This window comes from Myotis lucifugus, unplaced genomic scaffold, assembly GCF_000147115.1.
Source record: "Myotis lucifugus unplaced genomic scaffold, Myoluc2.0 scaffold_247, whole genome shotgun sequence".
NCBI lineage: Eukaryota > Metazoa > Chordata > Mammalia > Chiroptera > Vespertilionidae > Myotis > Myotis lucifugus.
Window position 1 is genome coordinate 906143 of NW_005871295.1, and position 18789 is coordinate 924931.

Below are 18789 nucleotides of genomic sequence, written 5' to 3' on the forward strand. Positions count from 1 at the left end.
GAGCGGCTTTGGTTGCTTATTACCAAACCAAACCCTTTGGGGGCAGCTCCCAGCACAGCGGCTGAGCCGGGCTCCTGCCTCTCCCTGCGCTCCAGGGGGAGGCGGGAGGGGGAAGGAGACTGTCTCAGCAGCCGGGCGCTGCCCAGCACGTCTTCCCTGGGGTGGTGCCACGTGCACACAGGGAGGCGGCTGGGCCTGAGGAAGGAGACGGGGGTCCCCTCCTCCCCTGCGGAGGCGGTAGGGACTGACTGGTCTCAGGGCTGCTCAGTAGCAGAGCTGAGCTGCTCCCGCCCCGCACCGGGCGGCTGCTGTGTGACCCAGGTCCTCACCCTTCCTACTTCCTCTGCTCCCAAAGGCGCACCAGACCCTGAAATGAACGCCCAGAGCCGTGCGCTGTGTCCATCCTCGCGTCCCCTGAGCTGCGCTCGGACCTCCGGCTGCTGCGAGAGAAAACGCCCGCGGGTAGGTTCCGCTCCCAGGGCACAGAGGCGGCTCAGAAAACGGAAGTGTTTCTCGAAAGCTTTATTTGTGGTCACATCTACAGCTGTCATCTCAGCATACACACGAGTTCAGTGCAGTGTTTCTCACATACAAAACCGCGGACGCGTGAATGAACAGTGCACCCGACAGAAAACAAAGTCCAATCGCAAAGCGACCGCAAAGCTTCACACATGAGAAGTAAACAGTGGTTAGTGAGGCTACAGCTTCTGTGCACCCAGGAGGGAGATCAGGCCCCTCCCTGCAGGTCCCGGGAGTGATGCCTCCGCCTCAGCCTCGGGGTGAGGAGCCAGCCCTTTTCCCACACGCACCACCCCACGCACACGCAGGGGCGGCGCCTTTCCAGTCCTCACACCTTTGCATTTCCTGGCTGAGAGCAGGGAAAGCTTCCAACTTTCTTCTGATCAGTGTGTTTACATTTTTGAGGAGAAAAGAACAAATAAAATAGAAATGTACATTCCTTAGTCCACAGGAGACTGCAGCTCTCTAAGCAGCTAGAGGCTGAGGGCAAGATTAACAGGAAACTGGAGGCCGCTCCAAAGGCTCCCAGAGCCGGAGGCCCATGACTACATCCTGTCCGCGTGGGAGTGAAGAGGCCCACGTCTGGAATGCCCGGTGCCCCCCAGTGACAGGTGATGCAGGCTTGTGCATACCTGCCCGCCTCCCACGGAGCCAGTCTACAACCACAAAGCTTGAATCAGGACTCGCACCTGTGCTTGTAAGTGAAATGTCCCGGAACACACATGCCCGGGCACTTCCCATGGCCTCGCAGGAAGAACTAGCTGCCGCTGCTTCTACAGGAGGTCTGCCTCTCTGGGCGAGGAGACAGGAGCTGGCTTCCCCAGACCCTCGCCGCCTCAGCGCCCCGAAGCCTGCGGGAGCTCTGCTCCGACAGGGCTCATCTAGGCTCATCTAGGCGAGAAGGCAGAGGAGGGTGCTAGTCGGAACCGAGCAGCTAGGAGAACAAGCTCCGACCCAGCTGTCCTCCTGAATTGTCCACAGAACATCGTGATCGTGCAAAAGAAGACCAACAGTTAGCCGACTGCAGAAGTATTTCTAAACACAATCTTTCTGAAAGCAACATAAAGTCTCGGGAAAGCTGCTAGGGACGGCCTAAATTTATCAGGATCTAAGGAGACCAACCTTTCTCTGTTCAGCAGTGACCCCAGAAGGGCAGGAAAGAAAGAACCACCAGCCGTCCCTGGACACAGGCAACACTACTGAGCACAGGAGGAGAGAGGACCCTCCCGCCCAGGCTCCGCAGAAGGGGCTGGGGCAGAACTCCGAAACCTACACCCTCCTCCACACCGGCACTCGCCCTCCCACCAGGGCTGGCATCCGCTGATTTGAGGCTCTTGCCCTTCCTGCTCCCCCACGGCCAGCAGCACACAGGCCACTGCAGGGACCGAGGGAAGTGTCCCCAGGGCAGTGCACAGCAAAGCGTTAGGAAGCAGTGACAGCAACACTCACAGGCCAATGAGGCATGGCAAGGGGACAACAGCGCCATCACGTCTAACACCCGCCTGAGCCCACTCAGGCACAAGCTCTATCCTGCTACCCCCAGGGAGCCAGCAGAGCCAACCAGGCCTGGAAACCGGAAAGAGAGTGACCACAGTGCAGCTGAGCCTGGGCTAAAGAGCCTTCCGTTGCCTTTTGCATCTGGGTCTGTTATCTCAGCTAAACATCCACACCAGCCCCTCCAGAGGAGGAAGCGGACAGCTCTGTAGCTGGGGGCTCACGGAAACGAGTTCTCCGCTGTTCAGAGGTGTTCTCACTGCTCCCAGCGCATTCGTGTGCCCGGCTGCTTTCCAGCTGCGGGTGCTGGCATGGAACCTCATCTCGATTCAGAAAGACTTCCTGCCCGGCTCAGTCATTCTCAACAGTGAGCAGGGCCATTTCCCCTCATCTGAGGATCCGGCCTTGATTCAGTTCATCAGATGACTTGGATGTGGATTTCAATCTTTGGAATGAGGGCTGTGCCCCGGAGGTCACCAGCCTGTAGAGCCACCACAGCTGCCCCTGTTACCACCTCAGAAACCAGCGCCTTCTTACCCAGTGCCATCGCAGATCTCTCTGCTAGCATCCTCTACTCCCTCACACGGCTTCTCTCCTCAGAGACTGACCTCCCGCTCCCTCTCTGACACGTCACAGATACCCGCAGCCTGCCCTCCTCCTCCATCCCCAGATGAGCAGAACAAGATGAGTGTTAACAGGGCTCTGGGAGGCACCCGCAGCAGCTAGGACAGGAGAGGTGTAGCTGGCAGGTGCCTAATTGGTCAGGGCTAACCCCCCATTAAAACACTCATTTCCAGCCCTTGGTGGTTTGGCTCAGTGGATAGAGCGTCGGCCTGTGGACTGAGGGGTCCCGGGGTTCGATTCTTGGCACCAATCCGAGGTATGCCAGAGGCAACGAATCAATGTGTCTCTCTCACATGGTGTTTCTCTCTGTCTCTCCCTCTTCCTTCCACTCTCTCTAAAAATCAATGGAAAAGAATATCCTTGAGTGAGGATTAAAAAAAAAAAGCACTCATTTCCATGTTAACACCTCATGTCAGGACATGAGACGAAATGTCCTTTTAGTTTGAGATTCACATGAATTTTAAGAAAGTCCCTATCACTACTCAGACTGGCAAGAATACAGGTGCCTGACAACACAAAGGCTATAGAATATTTTCAACGACATCAACATAATCCCTAAATATCAGAAAGTTAAAAGTAAGGATGGTGCTACTGTACAAACTGGACGGAACTGTGGGCCTTCCAAGCTCGCAGTGAGCGCATCCAGGGTTGTTGGACCTGAAGCTTTGAGGGCCAGGCCGATGTGTCCTGGGCAAGCCCTTGCCCTAGGTGCCCTGCAGTTTGTCTTACAATTAAGAATTGGCAAGAGCTCCACAATGAGATTCACAAGCTTAGTGGAACGGCTAAGGGGAGGCAGGCGGCAGGAGGGGAACTTTCTTTTCTTCAGCACAACTGCTTTATGCAAAAGTGGTTTCCAATCTCTACGGCTTGGCTCGGCGGGAAACAGCCCACATTGGAGTTCCTGAGCTTTCCAGACACTGGTGTGTTCCCCTGAGCACACGAATGGCTCAGGACAGCCTACACCAGGAGTTTAAAGATCTAAACTGGATGCTCCTCTATGCTGAGCAGTATAAATGAGCACTTAATTACATACACAATCCCTTAGAGCTCAGTAGGTACCTGCGTGGAGCAGTGCCAGCCCAGAGCGTCTGTGCTCCTTCCTCACCGAGTCTGTGGGCCCAGGAAGAGGAGTGAGGAAGGAGGACACGCCCAGGGTGACTTTCACCCACCCTCCCCTTTCCCGGCTGAACACTTACAGGAAACCTGTGGTGCATGACTGCTTCCTGTGGGAAGGCTGAGCTGAAAATGACGGGCTATTGATTTCTCTGTAGTTCTCCTCAAGGTTTGTCTTACCTTGATGTAACTAAGATAGCCAGTCCAGTAAGAATTCAAAAATATGGGCAACATTTGAAAACCCTCTGTGTTCTAAACTGCTCTTTAGCAATGTAATAATCGTTAAAAAGAGAAAGAAAACTAGCACTGCACCTACCTACATAATATCCTCATCACGTTCATAAACCCCTGACTTCCAGGTAATGCAGAGAAAAGTGCAAGTTCTCTAACAGGTTAGGGACAATCACAGAGAGAGAGAGAGAGAGAGAGAGAGAGAGAGAGAGAGAGAGAGAGAGAGAGAGAGGGGTATGACACTGACCACCAGAGACTGCCTCGTTAGGAAGCATTATGAACAATTACAACCACTAGGTGGGGCCAAGAGCTTGAAGCAAACCATAGGGAACGTCATTCCCTTGTTTTAGGAATTTAAAACTTCGAAAACTAAAGAAAGTAAAAGACCAGGTATCCTCATCTGAGGAAATACGCAGTGTAATTAAACTCTTCCAGTCAGACAAAACACATAGTTGTTTTTTCGTGGAACTGAAGTCAAATCTAGGCAAACTTTTTACCAACAAGTACAGGGCAAACTCCTGAATCCAACACATTCAGCAGAACTGATTCCAGGACGGACCGTGGGAGGGTGCTGGGCATTCCAGGTACAGGCGAGGAGGAGGCAATCCCTTAGAGCTCTGTTGTCAGTAAACACTTCTGCTTCAAGATGGGTTCTCCGCTCACAGCTGGAGCAGAGCTGAAAGGAAGAAAGAATGAGTTATTCAATTAAACCCTTTGAGATTGAAACAACACCCATTTCTCCACGCGTGCCACATGGAGCATGCTGAGAGTAAATAACAGCTAGCAGCTGGCGTGGCTCAGTGGTTGAATGTCGAACTATGAACCAGGAGCTCACGGTTCGATTCCCAGTCAGGGCACATACCCGGGTTGCGGGCTCCATCCCTAGTATAGGGCGTGCAGGAGGCAGCCGATCAATGATTGTCTCTCATCATTGATGTTTCTCTCTCTCTCTCTCTCTCTCTCTCTCTCTCTCTCTCTCTCTCTTCCTCTTTGAAATTAATAAAAACATATTGATATAAAACAACAGACCTAAATGACTGTTGTAATACTTAATTTAGCAATGAGGTATTCCACAGAAGGGGATTTTCTAGATAACTGATGCATATTTCATCTTGAAATGAAATCTAAAGATATCAATGTCTCCTACTTCCTTGAATAAAATATACCAAACAGACACTTGCCCATTACTTGATGAGTCAGTTATTATTATGAATACCAAGAACAGTACTGTGCTGAGCATGACAGAACCTGCTCAGGAAAAACCCAGTGGGCCGTTCTGTGCTTCTTTACATAGTATCAGGTGGCTGTCCAAGTTTCTATACCAGCCAGTATGTTTTGTTAGAGCTATGTGAAAAATAAAGTATATGGCCCTGGCCCTGGCTGGGTGGCTCAGTTGGTTTGAATGTCACCTGGTGTGAGTGTGCCAAAAGGGTTGCAGGTTCGATTCCTGGTCAGGACACATACCCAGGTTGTGGATTCAATCCCAGGTCGGAGCATACAAGAGGCAACAGATCAATATTTCTCTCTCTCTGTCTCTGTCTCTCTCTCTCTCTCTCTCAAAATCAATGAAAACATATCCTCAGGTGAGGATTAATAAAACATTTAATTCAATTAAAAAAATAAAAATATATAGGCTTTGCAAAAGAGTCTCTGTTGTAAGTGAAGAGCATAAACTTAGGTGCAAGGATATAGCATCTATTTTGGTTTCAGATAAACTTAATATCAAAACATATAGTACAAGGTCATACATTTGACCCTTGAACATGGGGGTTAGGGGTGCCAACCACCATGCAGTTGAAAATCTGCACATAACTTGACTCCCTCAAAACTTAATTACAGCCCCTTGGTTTCCACTGGGGATTGGTTCCAGGATCCCCATGGATACCAAAATCCACCCAATATTCAGACTGGCAAGAATATATATAGCATTTCTATAAAATGCTATAGAACAATGCATAGTTGGCACCATGCATCTGGGGATGGAAAACACTGGTTTTCATCTGAGGTTGGTCGAATCTGTGGATTTATATTAATTTAAAAAAATACGCATATAAGTAGACTGGTGCAATTCAAACCATGTTGTGTTCAAGGGTCAATTGTAGCTTAAAATATCAAAAATACTAACAAGATTTATAAATGAAACAGCAATTATTTATATCACCCTCTCCATTCCTACTACACAAACACTTTCAACTGTGGGGTGTTTTTTTTTCTGAAATTTTCCCTTCACTTTTCTGTATCTCTGGTTTTCTGAGTGTAGGCCCTGGAATTTGTTATAAATGCAGATTCTTAGACACCATACCAGACACACAGAACCAAAGAGTCTGAGGGTAGGGCCCAGGAACCTGTGTTCTAACTAGCCCTCTAGGTAATTCTCATGCACAACTAGAGACAGTCCTAACTGTTCTAAGAGATGTTTCTACAATGACTTCCTACTAGAGACTATGAAAACGTAACATTCTTCTTCTTTTTTTTATTGATTTTAGAGAGGAAGGGAGAGAGAGAGAGAGAAACATCAATGATGAGAGAGAATCATGGGTCGACTGCCTCCTGCAGGCCCCCTCCTGGGGATCAAGCCCACAACCTAAGCATGGGCCCTTGGCTGGAATCAAACCTGGGACCCTTCAGTCCACAGGCCGATGCTCTATCCATTGAACCAAACCAGCTAGGGCAAAACGTGACATTCTTGCACCCCACTCACCAGCCCCACAATCCTTCATTCTTATCTTTTCAACAGTTTAAGAAAATTTTTGGCAATGCTAATATGATTTATTGTAATTATGCAAATATTGTCACAACTGTATATAGGTGCATTAAGTATTTTTTCTTGCACAGTTCGTTTTCCCGGGACTGAATAACTGCCTCTTTCGTTGTGAACCACTTTCCCAATTTTCTATCTTTGTTTCCGATTGACCCCTAACCTCGCAGATAACCTCGGATCTCTTCTGAGTAGGTCAGCCGTGCCATGTATGTTTTAAAAATCTGGGGTGGGCTATGTGTTTTCCTTCTTGGCAACATCTCTCCTGGAACTATATCCCCCTCTTCAAATCCACAGGGTGCTTTCCAGACCTAGGTGGGCAGCTGCCACCTTGGACGCTGCTTCCACCTCCCTTCTGGTAAATCCCCGCTCCTCTGTCTCCTGGCTCCCATGTCATCTTCTTTCTTAGATAATCAGCTAGTTCTGATGGGACACATGCTCCAATGAATAGCTTCCTGAGGAAGACCACAGGAGAAGCACCTACTATTTAGAGAAACTGTATCTCTCTCTCCTAATCCCATACTTCATTGATCGATTGGCTATACATCTCTAGATGAGAAATGCTTTTCCTCCAGAATTCTGAAGACATTGCTCCATTATCTTCCAGCTCTTAGTTAACTCGGCTGTCATTCTGATTTCTAATCTTTCGTATGTATTCTTCCCCCCGCCCCACAGACATGTATCCTCTCTTAACTTTGATATTCTGACATTTCACGCTGCGCCTTGGTGTTGTCTGTTTTCGTTTTCTGTGCTGGGTACTCAGTAGGCCTGCTGAATGTAAAAACTCAAGTACTTCTGTTCTAGGGAATCTTGATTCCTTTTTGTGACAATTCTCTCACTTTCATTTACTCTGTTCTTCTTTCTCTATCGCCAATGACTCATTGCTGTAGACCAATTCCAGCATGTCATAATTTCAAGAGTTTCATCAAAAGGTTGATGAAACTTGGGGACTCAACAGGGTTGAGTGACACATGTAGTCATCTGTTGGGAATGGCTAAAGGCATTTCCCCAAACCTGAATAGGAAACTGATTGTGGCTGCCAGACAGTTAAAGGGCATCTTAATCTACATGTTATTGCCTCCTATTGGCCAAACACTTGAACAGCCGTAGGCTATTCCCCAAACTGACAGTGCTTCTGTACCCTTTGAAACCTTACCCTTTGAAGTGTATTATCTCCACCTTGCCTTAGGACAAATTGTGCTAATAAAAGCAAGGGTCCTAGACAAGGAGGGAGTCTTTAGTTTCTTTAGCTGAAGGTCCTCTGACCCCCAATGCCTTTCAAAATTATATCTCGTCTCTGGATTCTTTATTAGTCTCTGGATTCCTATGTCATCTACGCACAACGCCTTTTCCAGATTCCTGAACCCTTCTTGATGCTGGGACAAGAACCCCAGTAACTCATATATTGGATTTCCTAGGCCAACCCTCCAATTTTCTTTTATTTCCCAGTTTTTACCTTTTTCTATTTTGGGGTAGATTTTCCTCCATCTTATCTTCCACATATTCTTTGGGTTTTATTTTTAACCTGGTTAATAGTTTCTAAGAATACATTAGTTTCTGTTCCTTTTCTTCTAAATGTCCTGTATTATTGCATAGATGCAGTCCGTTATCTTTTCCCTCACCCCATTATCATTGTGTAGTTTTTATTTCCTCCTGTTTTTTTCATTCAGTTTCCCTGCTCTGGTCTTTCTTCAAACATCTGATGACCTTTGCTCCCATCATACTGAAGAGGGAAGCACTGGAATGCTGTTTGGAAACCACCCGTGGGCAAAACTGCTGAACATCAATGGGCTTCAGGTAGAGCTTTTAGGTGGATTTCCTGGCAATTCCATCAGGGGATCCACAAACAGCCTTGTGGGCCTTTTCTCTTTGGTGGGTCAGTTCCTCTGTAAAAGAATCCTCTTAATTTCCCACTCAAGACATTTATGCTTAGCCAACGACACTCTGGACTTTCAGTGTGTGGACTTTGAGTTAACCTTCCTGTTTTCAGTTCGGGGCCTTACTCTACAGAAACCCCAATCCAGAGCCTCTCTGGCCCAGCTCCTCCAGCACGGGTAGGTTGGGGAGGACTATTTACATGGGGTATAACCCTATCTTCACAAACATCAGAACCCTCAATTCCTGAGCCTCTCCAGGGCTCTGCAATGTGAATTTGTGTGCTTTATATGTTACTCAGTTTCCACTCTCTCCCCTTTTCAGGTTTAGATTTCAGTTATATTAAAAGGAAATGGAGCCTGCAAAATTGGTTACTACTTATTCATCATTTATCTGCTTCCAAAACTTGTTGAGGTCTCTCAATTGCTGTTGTCTCCTCTCCTGTTCTTTGTCTTTGTGGTTTTATACCTGCAAATTAAATTTTACAGAGAACACTCAAAGTAAATCTCATCTGTAGAGATGCAACCGGGCATCATTTTTAAAAAAGTTTTATTGATTATAACATGGATACACTGAAGTGCACAGATCATGAGTGCACAGCTTGATGACTTTTTGCAAATGGAACATACCTTTGCAATTAATCAGCATGCAGATCAAGAAACAGAAAACTACTTGCACTCCAAAGGTCCTTTTTGGACTTCCTTCTAGTCACTAACTACATCAAGCATGACCATTATTTTGATTTCTAGGAGTTGTGCCTCATTTTGAACTTTACTTTGCTTACATTATGGTGAGGAGATGATCCCCAATGACCCTCACCTCCTGGAATTCACATGCTTACTTAATCTCCTCCCCTGGAGCATGGGCAGGAGTTGTGATTTGCTTTAGTCAATAGAACATAGCAGAGGTAACAGAATGCCACTTCTGTGATTAGATTGTACATGACTGTGACTTCCAGCTTGCTAGCAGATACTACTGCCTTCTTGGTTTGCTAGCTTTGATGAAGTAAGCAATTATTGTGGAGAGGTCTATGTGACAAGGACTGAGGGTAGCCTCTGGCCAATAGCCAGCTAAAACATGGAGGCCCTCAGTTTAACAGTCCTCAGGAACTGATTTCTGCCAATGACCATCACTGGAGGAGGCCCTTCTCCAGTTGAGCCTTAGGATGAGAACCTATCCCTGGCCACTCCCTGATTGTAGCCTATGAGAACTCTGACGCAGAGGACTCACAGGAAGTGAGACTGTAAATGTGAATTGTTTTAAGCTGCTACATATGTGGTACTTGGTTCCACAACAATGAATGAATAATGTAAATATGTTTATGTGATTCATCTGTATTGCTACATTGCAGTTGTAGTTCATTAATCTTCACTGCTCTATTCTAGTATTTATCTAGCTGACTGCTAAGGGGCTTTTGTAAAGTTTTCAGCTTGGATCATTATGAATACAGCTGCTATAAACATTCTTGTACATGTCTTTCAATGCACATATATTTATACTTCTATTGGGTGTGCACATAAGAAGAGAGTCACTAATTCACTGGGTATGTTCAACTTTTGTAAATACTGTCAAACCTATTTCCAACATGGCTATTCCAATTTTCAGAGTTCCAGCTGCCTCCTATCTTCACCAACACTTGGTACTGTGTGTCTTCTCTACACTGTCGCCCTTCTGGTAGTACGCAGTGTTCTCACATGGTGGTTTGAATGTGTATTCTTCAATGACTAGTCAAGCTGCACCTATCTGGTATGCTTATTGCCTATCGGTATTTCCTCTTGTGAACTGTCTATTCAATTATTTTGTGAAATTTTCTAATTGAGTTGTCTTTTTCTTATTGATTTATAAGAGCTCTTTATATACACTGGATATGAGTCCTCTGTCAGAGAGGGGAGAGGGAGAGAGCAAGAGAGAGAAGGAAGAAGGGATAGAGAGACAGAGTCAGAAACAAAGAGGGAGGGAAGAAGAGAGAGGGAGGGAATACAAATGTTTTCTCCCACTCTGTGGCTTCCCTTTTCAAGCTCTCGAAATGATATCTTTTGAGGAACAGAAGTTCTTGATATAACCCAAGTTATAATGTTTTTGCTGTGTGAATAAAGCTCTTTGTGACCTGTTTAAAAAACCTTTGCCTCTATTTAAGGCCACAAAGATGTTCACTTATATTTTCTTCTAAAAGCTTTATTATTTGACTAGAGGCCCAGTGCACGAAATTCGTGCATGGGGGCGGGTGTCCCTCAGCCCAGCCTGCACCCTCTCCAATCTGGGACCCCTTGGGGGATGTCCGACTGCTGGTTTAGGCCCAATCCCTGTGACATCCATCTCACAATCCGGGACTGCTGGCTCCTAACCACTCGCCTGCCTGCTTGCCTGATTTGCCCCTAACCACTCTGCCTTCCAGCCTGATAGCCCCATAACCGCTCCCCTGCTGGCCTGATTGATGCCTAACTACTCTCCTGCCAGCATGATCGTCCCCAACTGCCCTTCCCTGCCGGCCCAATTGCCCCCAACTGCCTTCCCCTGAGGGGCTGAGGGGACTGGGGGCCTCTGGCTGGATGAGGCGAGGCTGAGGGGATTGGGAAACTGAGGCTGGATGAGGCGGGGCTAAGGGGACTGGTGGACTCCGGCTGGATGAGGCGCGTAGCACCTGCTGCCCCCCGGTGGGGCTGAGGGGACTGGGCGCCGCCATCTTTGTGAGGGTGTGACGGTCAATTAGCACATTTGCTATTTATTAGATAGGCTGTTTCATATTTAGATTTCTAATCCATCTAGTATGGATTTTTGTGTATGGTATGAGGTGAATCAAGGTATTTTCCCCCAAATATTAAAACACTGTTAAAATATATGTACCCATGTGTTCAGTGCAGCATTATTCAAAATAACCAAGATATAGAAACAACCTAAATGTCTTTCAACTAATGATTAAATAAAGAAGATGTTGTATATATGCAATGGAATACTACTCAGTCATAAAAAAGATGAAACATTGCCATTTGTGATAATATGAACAGATCTTGAGAGTACCATGCTAAGTGGAGTAAGTCAGATGGAAAAGAACAATGATTTCATTCCTATGTGGGATATAAAACAAAAAGCAACAAGTGAGCAAATAAGACAAAACAAACAAGACAACAGAATGGTGGTTACCAAAGGGGAACGGATGCAGGGAGAACAAACTGGGTAAAGGAAGTCAATATATGGTGATGAAAGGACACTAGACTTTGTGGGTGAGCACACAAAAATCCATACTAGATGGACTGGAGATCTAAATATGAAACATCAAATAATAAAGCTTTTAGAAGAAAATATAAGTGAACAATGGAGTATACAGATGTTGTATTATAAAGCTGTATACCTGAAACTTATATAATGTTATTAACCAGTTACCCCAATAAATTTAATTGAAATTTTTTTTAAAAAATGTCCTACATGGACATTTAACTTGTCTACTTGATTTACTGAAAGACCATTCTTTCCCTATAGCGTTTTTTCATAAGTCAGGTAACTGTAAACGTGTTGATTTGTTTCTGGACTCTATTCTGTTTCACTGATTTATTTACTTGTCATTTATTGAATTATAATTGACATACAACATTATATTAGTTTCAGGTATACTACTTGTCATTTTTCTCTCTCTTATTCCTTTATGACTACTTTGCTTTGGGAAGGAGTAGAGATAAGCTCTTTTTCATCTGCAATTTTTAATTTAGGAATCCTTAAGAACTCACATTACATTGTGCAAACTCAATTATAAAGCATTATCATCTGGTCCTCTGTATGTAATCTCTATTTTTATAGTGGCAGTTACTAGATAGATAAATGTTTAGAAAAATAACCTATTAAATTTCTCTTAAGTTAACCATCTAATAATTTTTCCTCTCTAATTAGGAAAGCATTTACTTCAATTGACTCATATTTTCAATACTAGGAGGACATGAGAAATACCAGACATAATCAGGAAAAAGTCTAAGGTGAAAATGAAGGCAATTTTAAAGCTTTTGTAAAATGAGCACAGTTTTGGTCCTAACAACTAAATGTTGAAGAACTACATGATAAACAAAAGCTCTTTGAGTCCAATTTTTCTCTGTGGCAAGTGCTATGTAGAAAGAGTGTGCGACAGGTTTCAGTACAGGCTACCTCAGATCCTCACCTTGGGAACCTCCTACGTCACCCTGAGCTGTGTCTCTTCACCATATTGATGGACAACAGAATAGTAAAGCATGAAAGGAAGACAAATCAATTTAACTATGCACATGTGCGTAGCCCATGGACAGACAACAGTGCAGAGGAAGGCCTGGGAGGGGACAGGAGTGGGGTGGAGGAGGTCAATGGGGGGGAGGGAGAGGACATGTGTAATACTTTCAACAATAGATAAATTAAAAATACACACACAAAAAACCAAATATAAATTTTAAAAGATAAGCCTGTAACATTTTTATCTAATGAAGATTTCATTTAAAAAGCCATAATGTCTACTTCATAATTTTGTAGAAAATTGCTACTTGTCAAGAAAAAAGAAAACACTAGTCTCAAGAGTAAACAGAGAAAAGATTTATCCAATTTAAATTAAGTTCAATGAAAGAAAAATTTACATTATTGCTTCAAATATATTTAATTTTTCCCCCTAATAACAGATGCCTAAAAACTACAACTAAAAAAATTTCCTCACCTGGTCACAGCATCCACCAAGAATGGTGCTGGGGGAGAGATCAGCGAGATCAGGTCTCCACTATCATGTCCCTCCTTCCCCACCAAGGATGGTCCATTTCCTGCGAGTCCATTAGAAAGGACACTGCTCTGCTGAGGGAGACATACAACACGTGAGAGCAGAGGTGACAATGCTTACCCAACGGTCAGCGCTTCAGCTCTAAGTCATCTTCCTAATGATTATGGTAATGAGGACAATGATTTTGATGATTGTGGTTGTTTTGGTTTGTTTTTAATCATCCTTTCCTTCAGATTTTTATTTTGTTCATCATTTATAAGCATTTACAAACAGAAAAGTTAAATAGCTTAGTTTGAAGCCATTAAGTCAGTAAACAGAATTTTGATAATGACCCCTTGTTTTTAAGGAAAAACAAGAGCCTGATAATCCTTTAGGTCTCACTCTGAAAAGGTAACCAATAGAAAAATTGCAAATAGTAACTTACTGGCACAATCCACCGGGGCGTGATAATGGATGTTGAAGATACCTAAAATAAATTACATATATGTGTTTATTTTCATAATTATACTCCCCATGCTTTTTTCTACTATGAAATGCATTGGGTGGGGTAGGGAGCAGTTCTTAATGGTCCCTCTGAGCTGACATGAACTTCTGAATCCAAGGTTCTTTTCTACAACACAAATAATTTTGAGAATCTCTTTAATCTAAAAATTTACTACTCCAAGAATGCTACTACTACTTTCAATTCATTTAATAGGACTGTCCCCCACCTCAGCATCAGTTTAACATTTTATTTTCTGAAATTTTAGTTCATTACAAATAATTATAGCCTTCTTGGTAGGATTCTGAACAATGGATTGTGACAAATCAAAATGAATAGCACAAAAAAGTACACAGGAAAAAACATCTGTTTATATAGAGATCATTCTCTAATTATCATGCATTCATTAGAAAACAACAATAGAACCACCCGTAATACTTCTGCTTCATTGGGCCTTTGTTAGATTTATTTCAGTATTTACTTTTCTAGATCTTACTTTTATGTGTATAATTATAATCTAATAAACTCCCCTATTTTATAAAAACTTAGACTAGCACTTGCAGGTAGCTTTATATTCTGGAAAAAAAAATAAGTCCAGGTCTTAATAAGTTATAATCATCAAAAGAATAAAAATACAAAGTATTATTTTCCCATCCATATTAAAGAAAATGGACTTTTACCACTGGAAATGGGAAAGAGAGATAGAGATAGAGATAGAGATAGAGAGAGAGAGAGAGAGAGAGAGAGAGAGAGAGAGAGGAGAAACTATGGTTAAAGTAAACAAAAAATGGTTAGACAGAAACAAATCCTATTATTACCATACTTACAGTAAATATAAATGGATTAAACTCAATCAGAGGATAAAGACTCAAATAAGATTTTAAAAACAAGATGCAACAAAATCTTGTTCATAAAAGATTCATTTAAAACAAACAGATACATAGGAAGGTTGAAAATAAAAGGACAGAAAATTATATACTAGGTAATACAAACTTAAAAGAAAGCTAGGGTGTCAATTTTATATCAAGCAAGAGGGAAATTAAGAGAGAAAAAAAGGGCAAAGAAGGATACTTTAAAGTGCTTAAAGAAACTTAAGTATCATTATCATCAACATATATGCATCTCACAGCATATCTTTAAAATATGCAAAACAACTACTGACATGAGAAATGGATTAATCAATAATTGTAGAGATATTAAACACACCCTAGAAACTGACTGAATATTCAAGGGAATCAGTAGATTGACTAATGAAAGAATTCAGCAAGTTTGCTAGACACAAAATCAAATTATTAATTCAATAGTAAAAAATTAAATACCGTTCACAATATCAATAAAACTACATTTAGGACTTAACCTAATGAGGAATATAGAAGACTTATAGAGAACATTTAGTGACTCAAATAAAGATGAGAAATTAGAAATACATTTCAAGTTTGTGAAAAGGGATATTTTTAAAATGCCAGTTTTCTTAAAAAAAATATATAAATTTAATATAGACTCCAATTTAGTGCAGGCAGATTTGAGGGGAAATCTGACATACTGATGCTAAAGTTGAAGTTATAGTTGAAGATTTACTAGATATCAGAAAATAAAAACACAACAGTCCTAGAGCAGGAACAGAGGGCCCAGCAATTCACTTGAGCATAAGCACTGCAGTGCAGCAGTGTGAGTGAGCATGCTGGATGAAGATGAGCTACGCCCGAGGCATGTGGAGGGGATGGCACAAGATGTCATCACGCTACTCACAATGGCATGTAACTTAAAACATCAATTGTTTATTTCTGGAATTTTCCATTTAATATTTTTGGACCATGGTTTACTGTGGGTAACCAAAACTTTGGATAACTGAAACTGTAGATGAGGAGGGAACTACTGTGTACAAATACTGAATTATAATGTTGTATACCTGGTATGTGTGTGTATATACTATACACACACACTCACACACACACACACACACACACACATATCAGGTATACAACAATATATATAGTATACAAATTTTACCACAATAAAAAACTAAACAACAAAAACAAGAAAAAAAGAAAGAACCCAATGAAACAGAATAGAAATATTAGTAACAAAACAATTGGGAAAGGATGGATTATTTAATAGATAATAATCAGAGAATTGGCTTTTTATAAGGAGTCTATATAAGGATGAAATACATAATTGGGTTATAGCAAAACCACAATTGACATCCCCTCCCCCACAAAACTCAAATTGTTCAAATGGGTTAAAATTTAAATGTGAAAAGTATAATAAAATTATAGCTAATAGAGAAAAACAGAAAATCTCTCAGGCCCCACCCCACACTTACCAAATCAGAAACTCAGGGTGGGGTCTAGCCTTCTGGGTTTTTTTTTAATTTTTATTGTTGAAAGTATGACATATGTCCCCTTTTTCCACCATTGTCCTCTTCGAGTCCCCCCTCCCCACCTCCCCAGGTCTTCACCACCCTATTGTCTGTGTCCATGGGTTATGCATATATGGGTACAAGTTCTTTGGTTGATCTCTTCTCACCCACCCACCCTCCCCCCCCTTCCCTCTGAGGTTCCACAGTCTGTTCCATGCTTCTATGTCTCTGGATCTATTTTGCTCATCAGTTTATTTTGTTCATTAGATTCCACATATGAGTGAGATCATGTGATACTTGTCCCTCTCTGACTGGCTTATTTTGCTTAATATATTACTCTCCAGGTCCCTCCATGCTGTCTCAAAGGGTAAGAGATCATCTTTTTTTTACTGCTGCATAGTATTCCCTGGTGTAAATGTACCACAGCTTTTTTATCCACTCATCTACTGATGGGCACTTGGGCTGTTTCCAGATCTTAGCTATTGTAAATTGTACTGCTGCTATGAAAATAGGAATATGCATACATTCTTTCTGATTGGTGTTTCGGGTTCCTTAGAATATATTCCTAGAAGTGGGATCACTAGGTCAAATGGCAGTTCCATATTTAATTTTTTGAGGAAACGCCATACTGTTTTCCATAGTGTCTGCACCAGTCTGCATTCCCACCAGCAGTGCACTAGGGTTCCTCTTTTTCCACATCCTCACCAACACTGTCATTTATAGATGGTAGCCATTCTAACAGGTGTGAGGTGATACTTCATTGTCATTTTAATTTGCATCTCTCCGATGATCAGTGACTGAGCATTTTTTCATGTCTCTTGGCCATCTGTATGTCCACTTTGGAGAAGTGTAATGGCTTGGGTTGATTTCTAGGGTCTCTATTCTGATCCATCGATCTATATGCCTGCTCTTGTGCCAGTAACAGGCTGTTGATTACGGTGGCTTTGTAGTGTAACTTGGTATCTGGTATTGTGATCCCTTATTTGTTCTTTCTTAAGATTGCTGCAGCTACTTGGGGTCTTCATTTTGGTTCCATATAAATTTTTGAAGTATTTGTTCTCGATCTGTGAAATATGCCATTGGTATTTTAATAGGGATTGCGTTGAATCTATAGATTGTTTTGGGTAGTATGGATATTTTAATTATGTTAATTCTACCAATCCATGAATACAGTATATTCTTCCACTTGTTTATATCTTCCTCTATCTCTTTTTTCAATGTTCTGTAGTTTTCCAAGTACAAGTCTTTTCCTCCTTGGTTAAGTTTATTCCTAATTATCTTAATTTTTTTTTTTTGCATTGGATTGTTTTTTTAGTTTCTCTTTTTGAAAGTTCATTATTGGTATATATAAAAATGCCATCAATTTCTGGGTGTTAATTTTGTATCCTGCTACATTGCCGAGTTCATTTAATACATCAAGTATTTTTTTGGTGGAGTCTATGTACAATATCATGTCATCTACAAATAATGAGAGTTTTACTTCCTCCTTTCCTTAGCCATGTTTTAATCACTGGCAGGATGATTCTGTTACACATCCAAGTTTGAGAACTAGTAATCTAAGCAAACATTCAGCACCATAGGCAGTACCATCTATACTTCGAATATCTAGTTCCTACAGCAATTTTTGTCACATTACTCATAAGTCACTAGATGAGTTATCTGTATACCTTTCATCCACTAGACTGTAAGTCTCTGGTGGGATGGAACTATTGTATTATGATCATAGCACTTAACACAGTATCTCCCATACTACAATAATGATCAATATGTTCAATGCCACCCATTCTTATATTCCCACCTTTCTGTAAATATTTTAAAAAGTTAAATATGTCCTTATTGTCTTAACTATTTTAAAAAATATAATTTGTATTGATTTTAAAGAGGAAGAGAGAGATAGAAACAGCAATGATAAGAAAGAATCATTGATCAGCTGCTTCCTGCATGCCCTCCACTGGGGACTGAGCCCACAACCTGGGCATGTGCCCTGACCAGGAATCAAACCATGACCTCCTGGTTCATGGGTCGACATTCAACCACTGAGTCACACTGGCTGGGCTGTCTTAACTCTTCTTAAGCTGGTTTATCATCACATTTCCTCTATGTTATTTACAGTATGGTACTGAATTACAAATAGGCATATAGTAGTGACACACTGTACTGTGACACCCACATTCAAATCGGTAGAATTTTATAGTACAGAAAAGGCAATGCTAAGTGTTACTGAAATATGAACTCTTATTAAGTGTGAAGTTTTACTAAATTGTTAAAAAGGCCAAAACTGGAATCCAGCAGCAACATTTGCAAAATAGAAATTTTTTTTCCATTTTGGTGTTTTAAAGCATATTTACCTGAGGTGTGACTGTGCTGTCAATCAGATTCTCAGTTAGAGATAAAAGCAAGGCATCAAATTCATCTGTAGCATCCTATGGAGACAAAATATATATAGTTGATAAATGACCCACTAATCAGACTACTTTTTCCATATCCTCTCAATTTAAATTATCATTCTGACCGAGGCCTGATTGGTGTTAACCTTTAAACAAACAGAGACATTCAGGAATCATGTTTATTAGTGATTCCACTTTTACTGGGAGGGGAACCTAGACTATAATCAG

At 42.2% G+C, this 18789-nt stretch overlaps 1 protein-coding gene across 5 annotated transcripts in view; it reads right to left on the bottom strand.

Moving 5' to 3' along the window:
- Positions 1-507: 507 nt before the first annotated feature.
- EPB41L5 (erythrocyte membrane protein band 4.1 like 5) overlaps positions 508-18789 on the bottom strand; it is a 165307-nt gene continuing 147025 nt past the window's right edge. For 4 of the 5 annotated variants that reach the window (XM_023762502.1, XM_014464388.2, XM_023762501.1 and 1 more), the window contains 4 exons: positions 18523-18597; positions 13759-13800; positions 13278-13408; positions 508-4657 (listed from right to left, as the gene is read on the bottom strand). In XM_023762502.1, the coding sequence (XP_023618270.1) occupies positions 4591-4657; positions 13278-13408; positions 13759-13800; positions 18523-18597 (315 nt within the window). In that variant the 3' untranslated portion in view covers positions 508-4590. The remainder of the gene's footprint in view (positions 4658-13277; positions 13409-13758; positions 13801-18522; positions 18598-18789) is intronic. The other variant, XM_014464387.2, reaches the window with a different exon arrangement.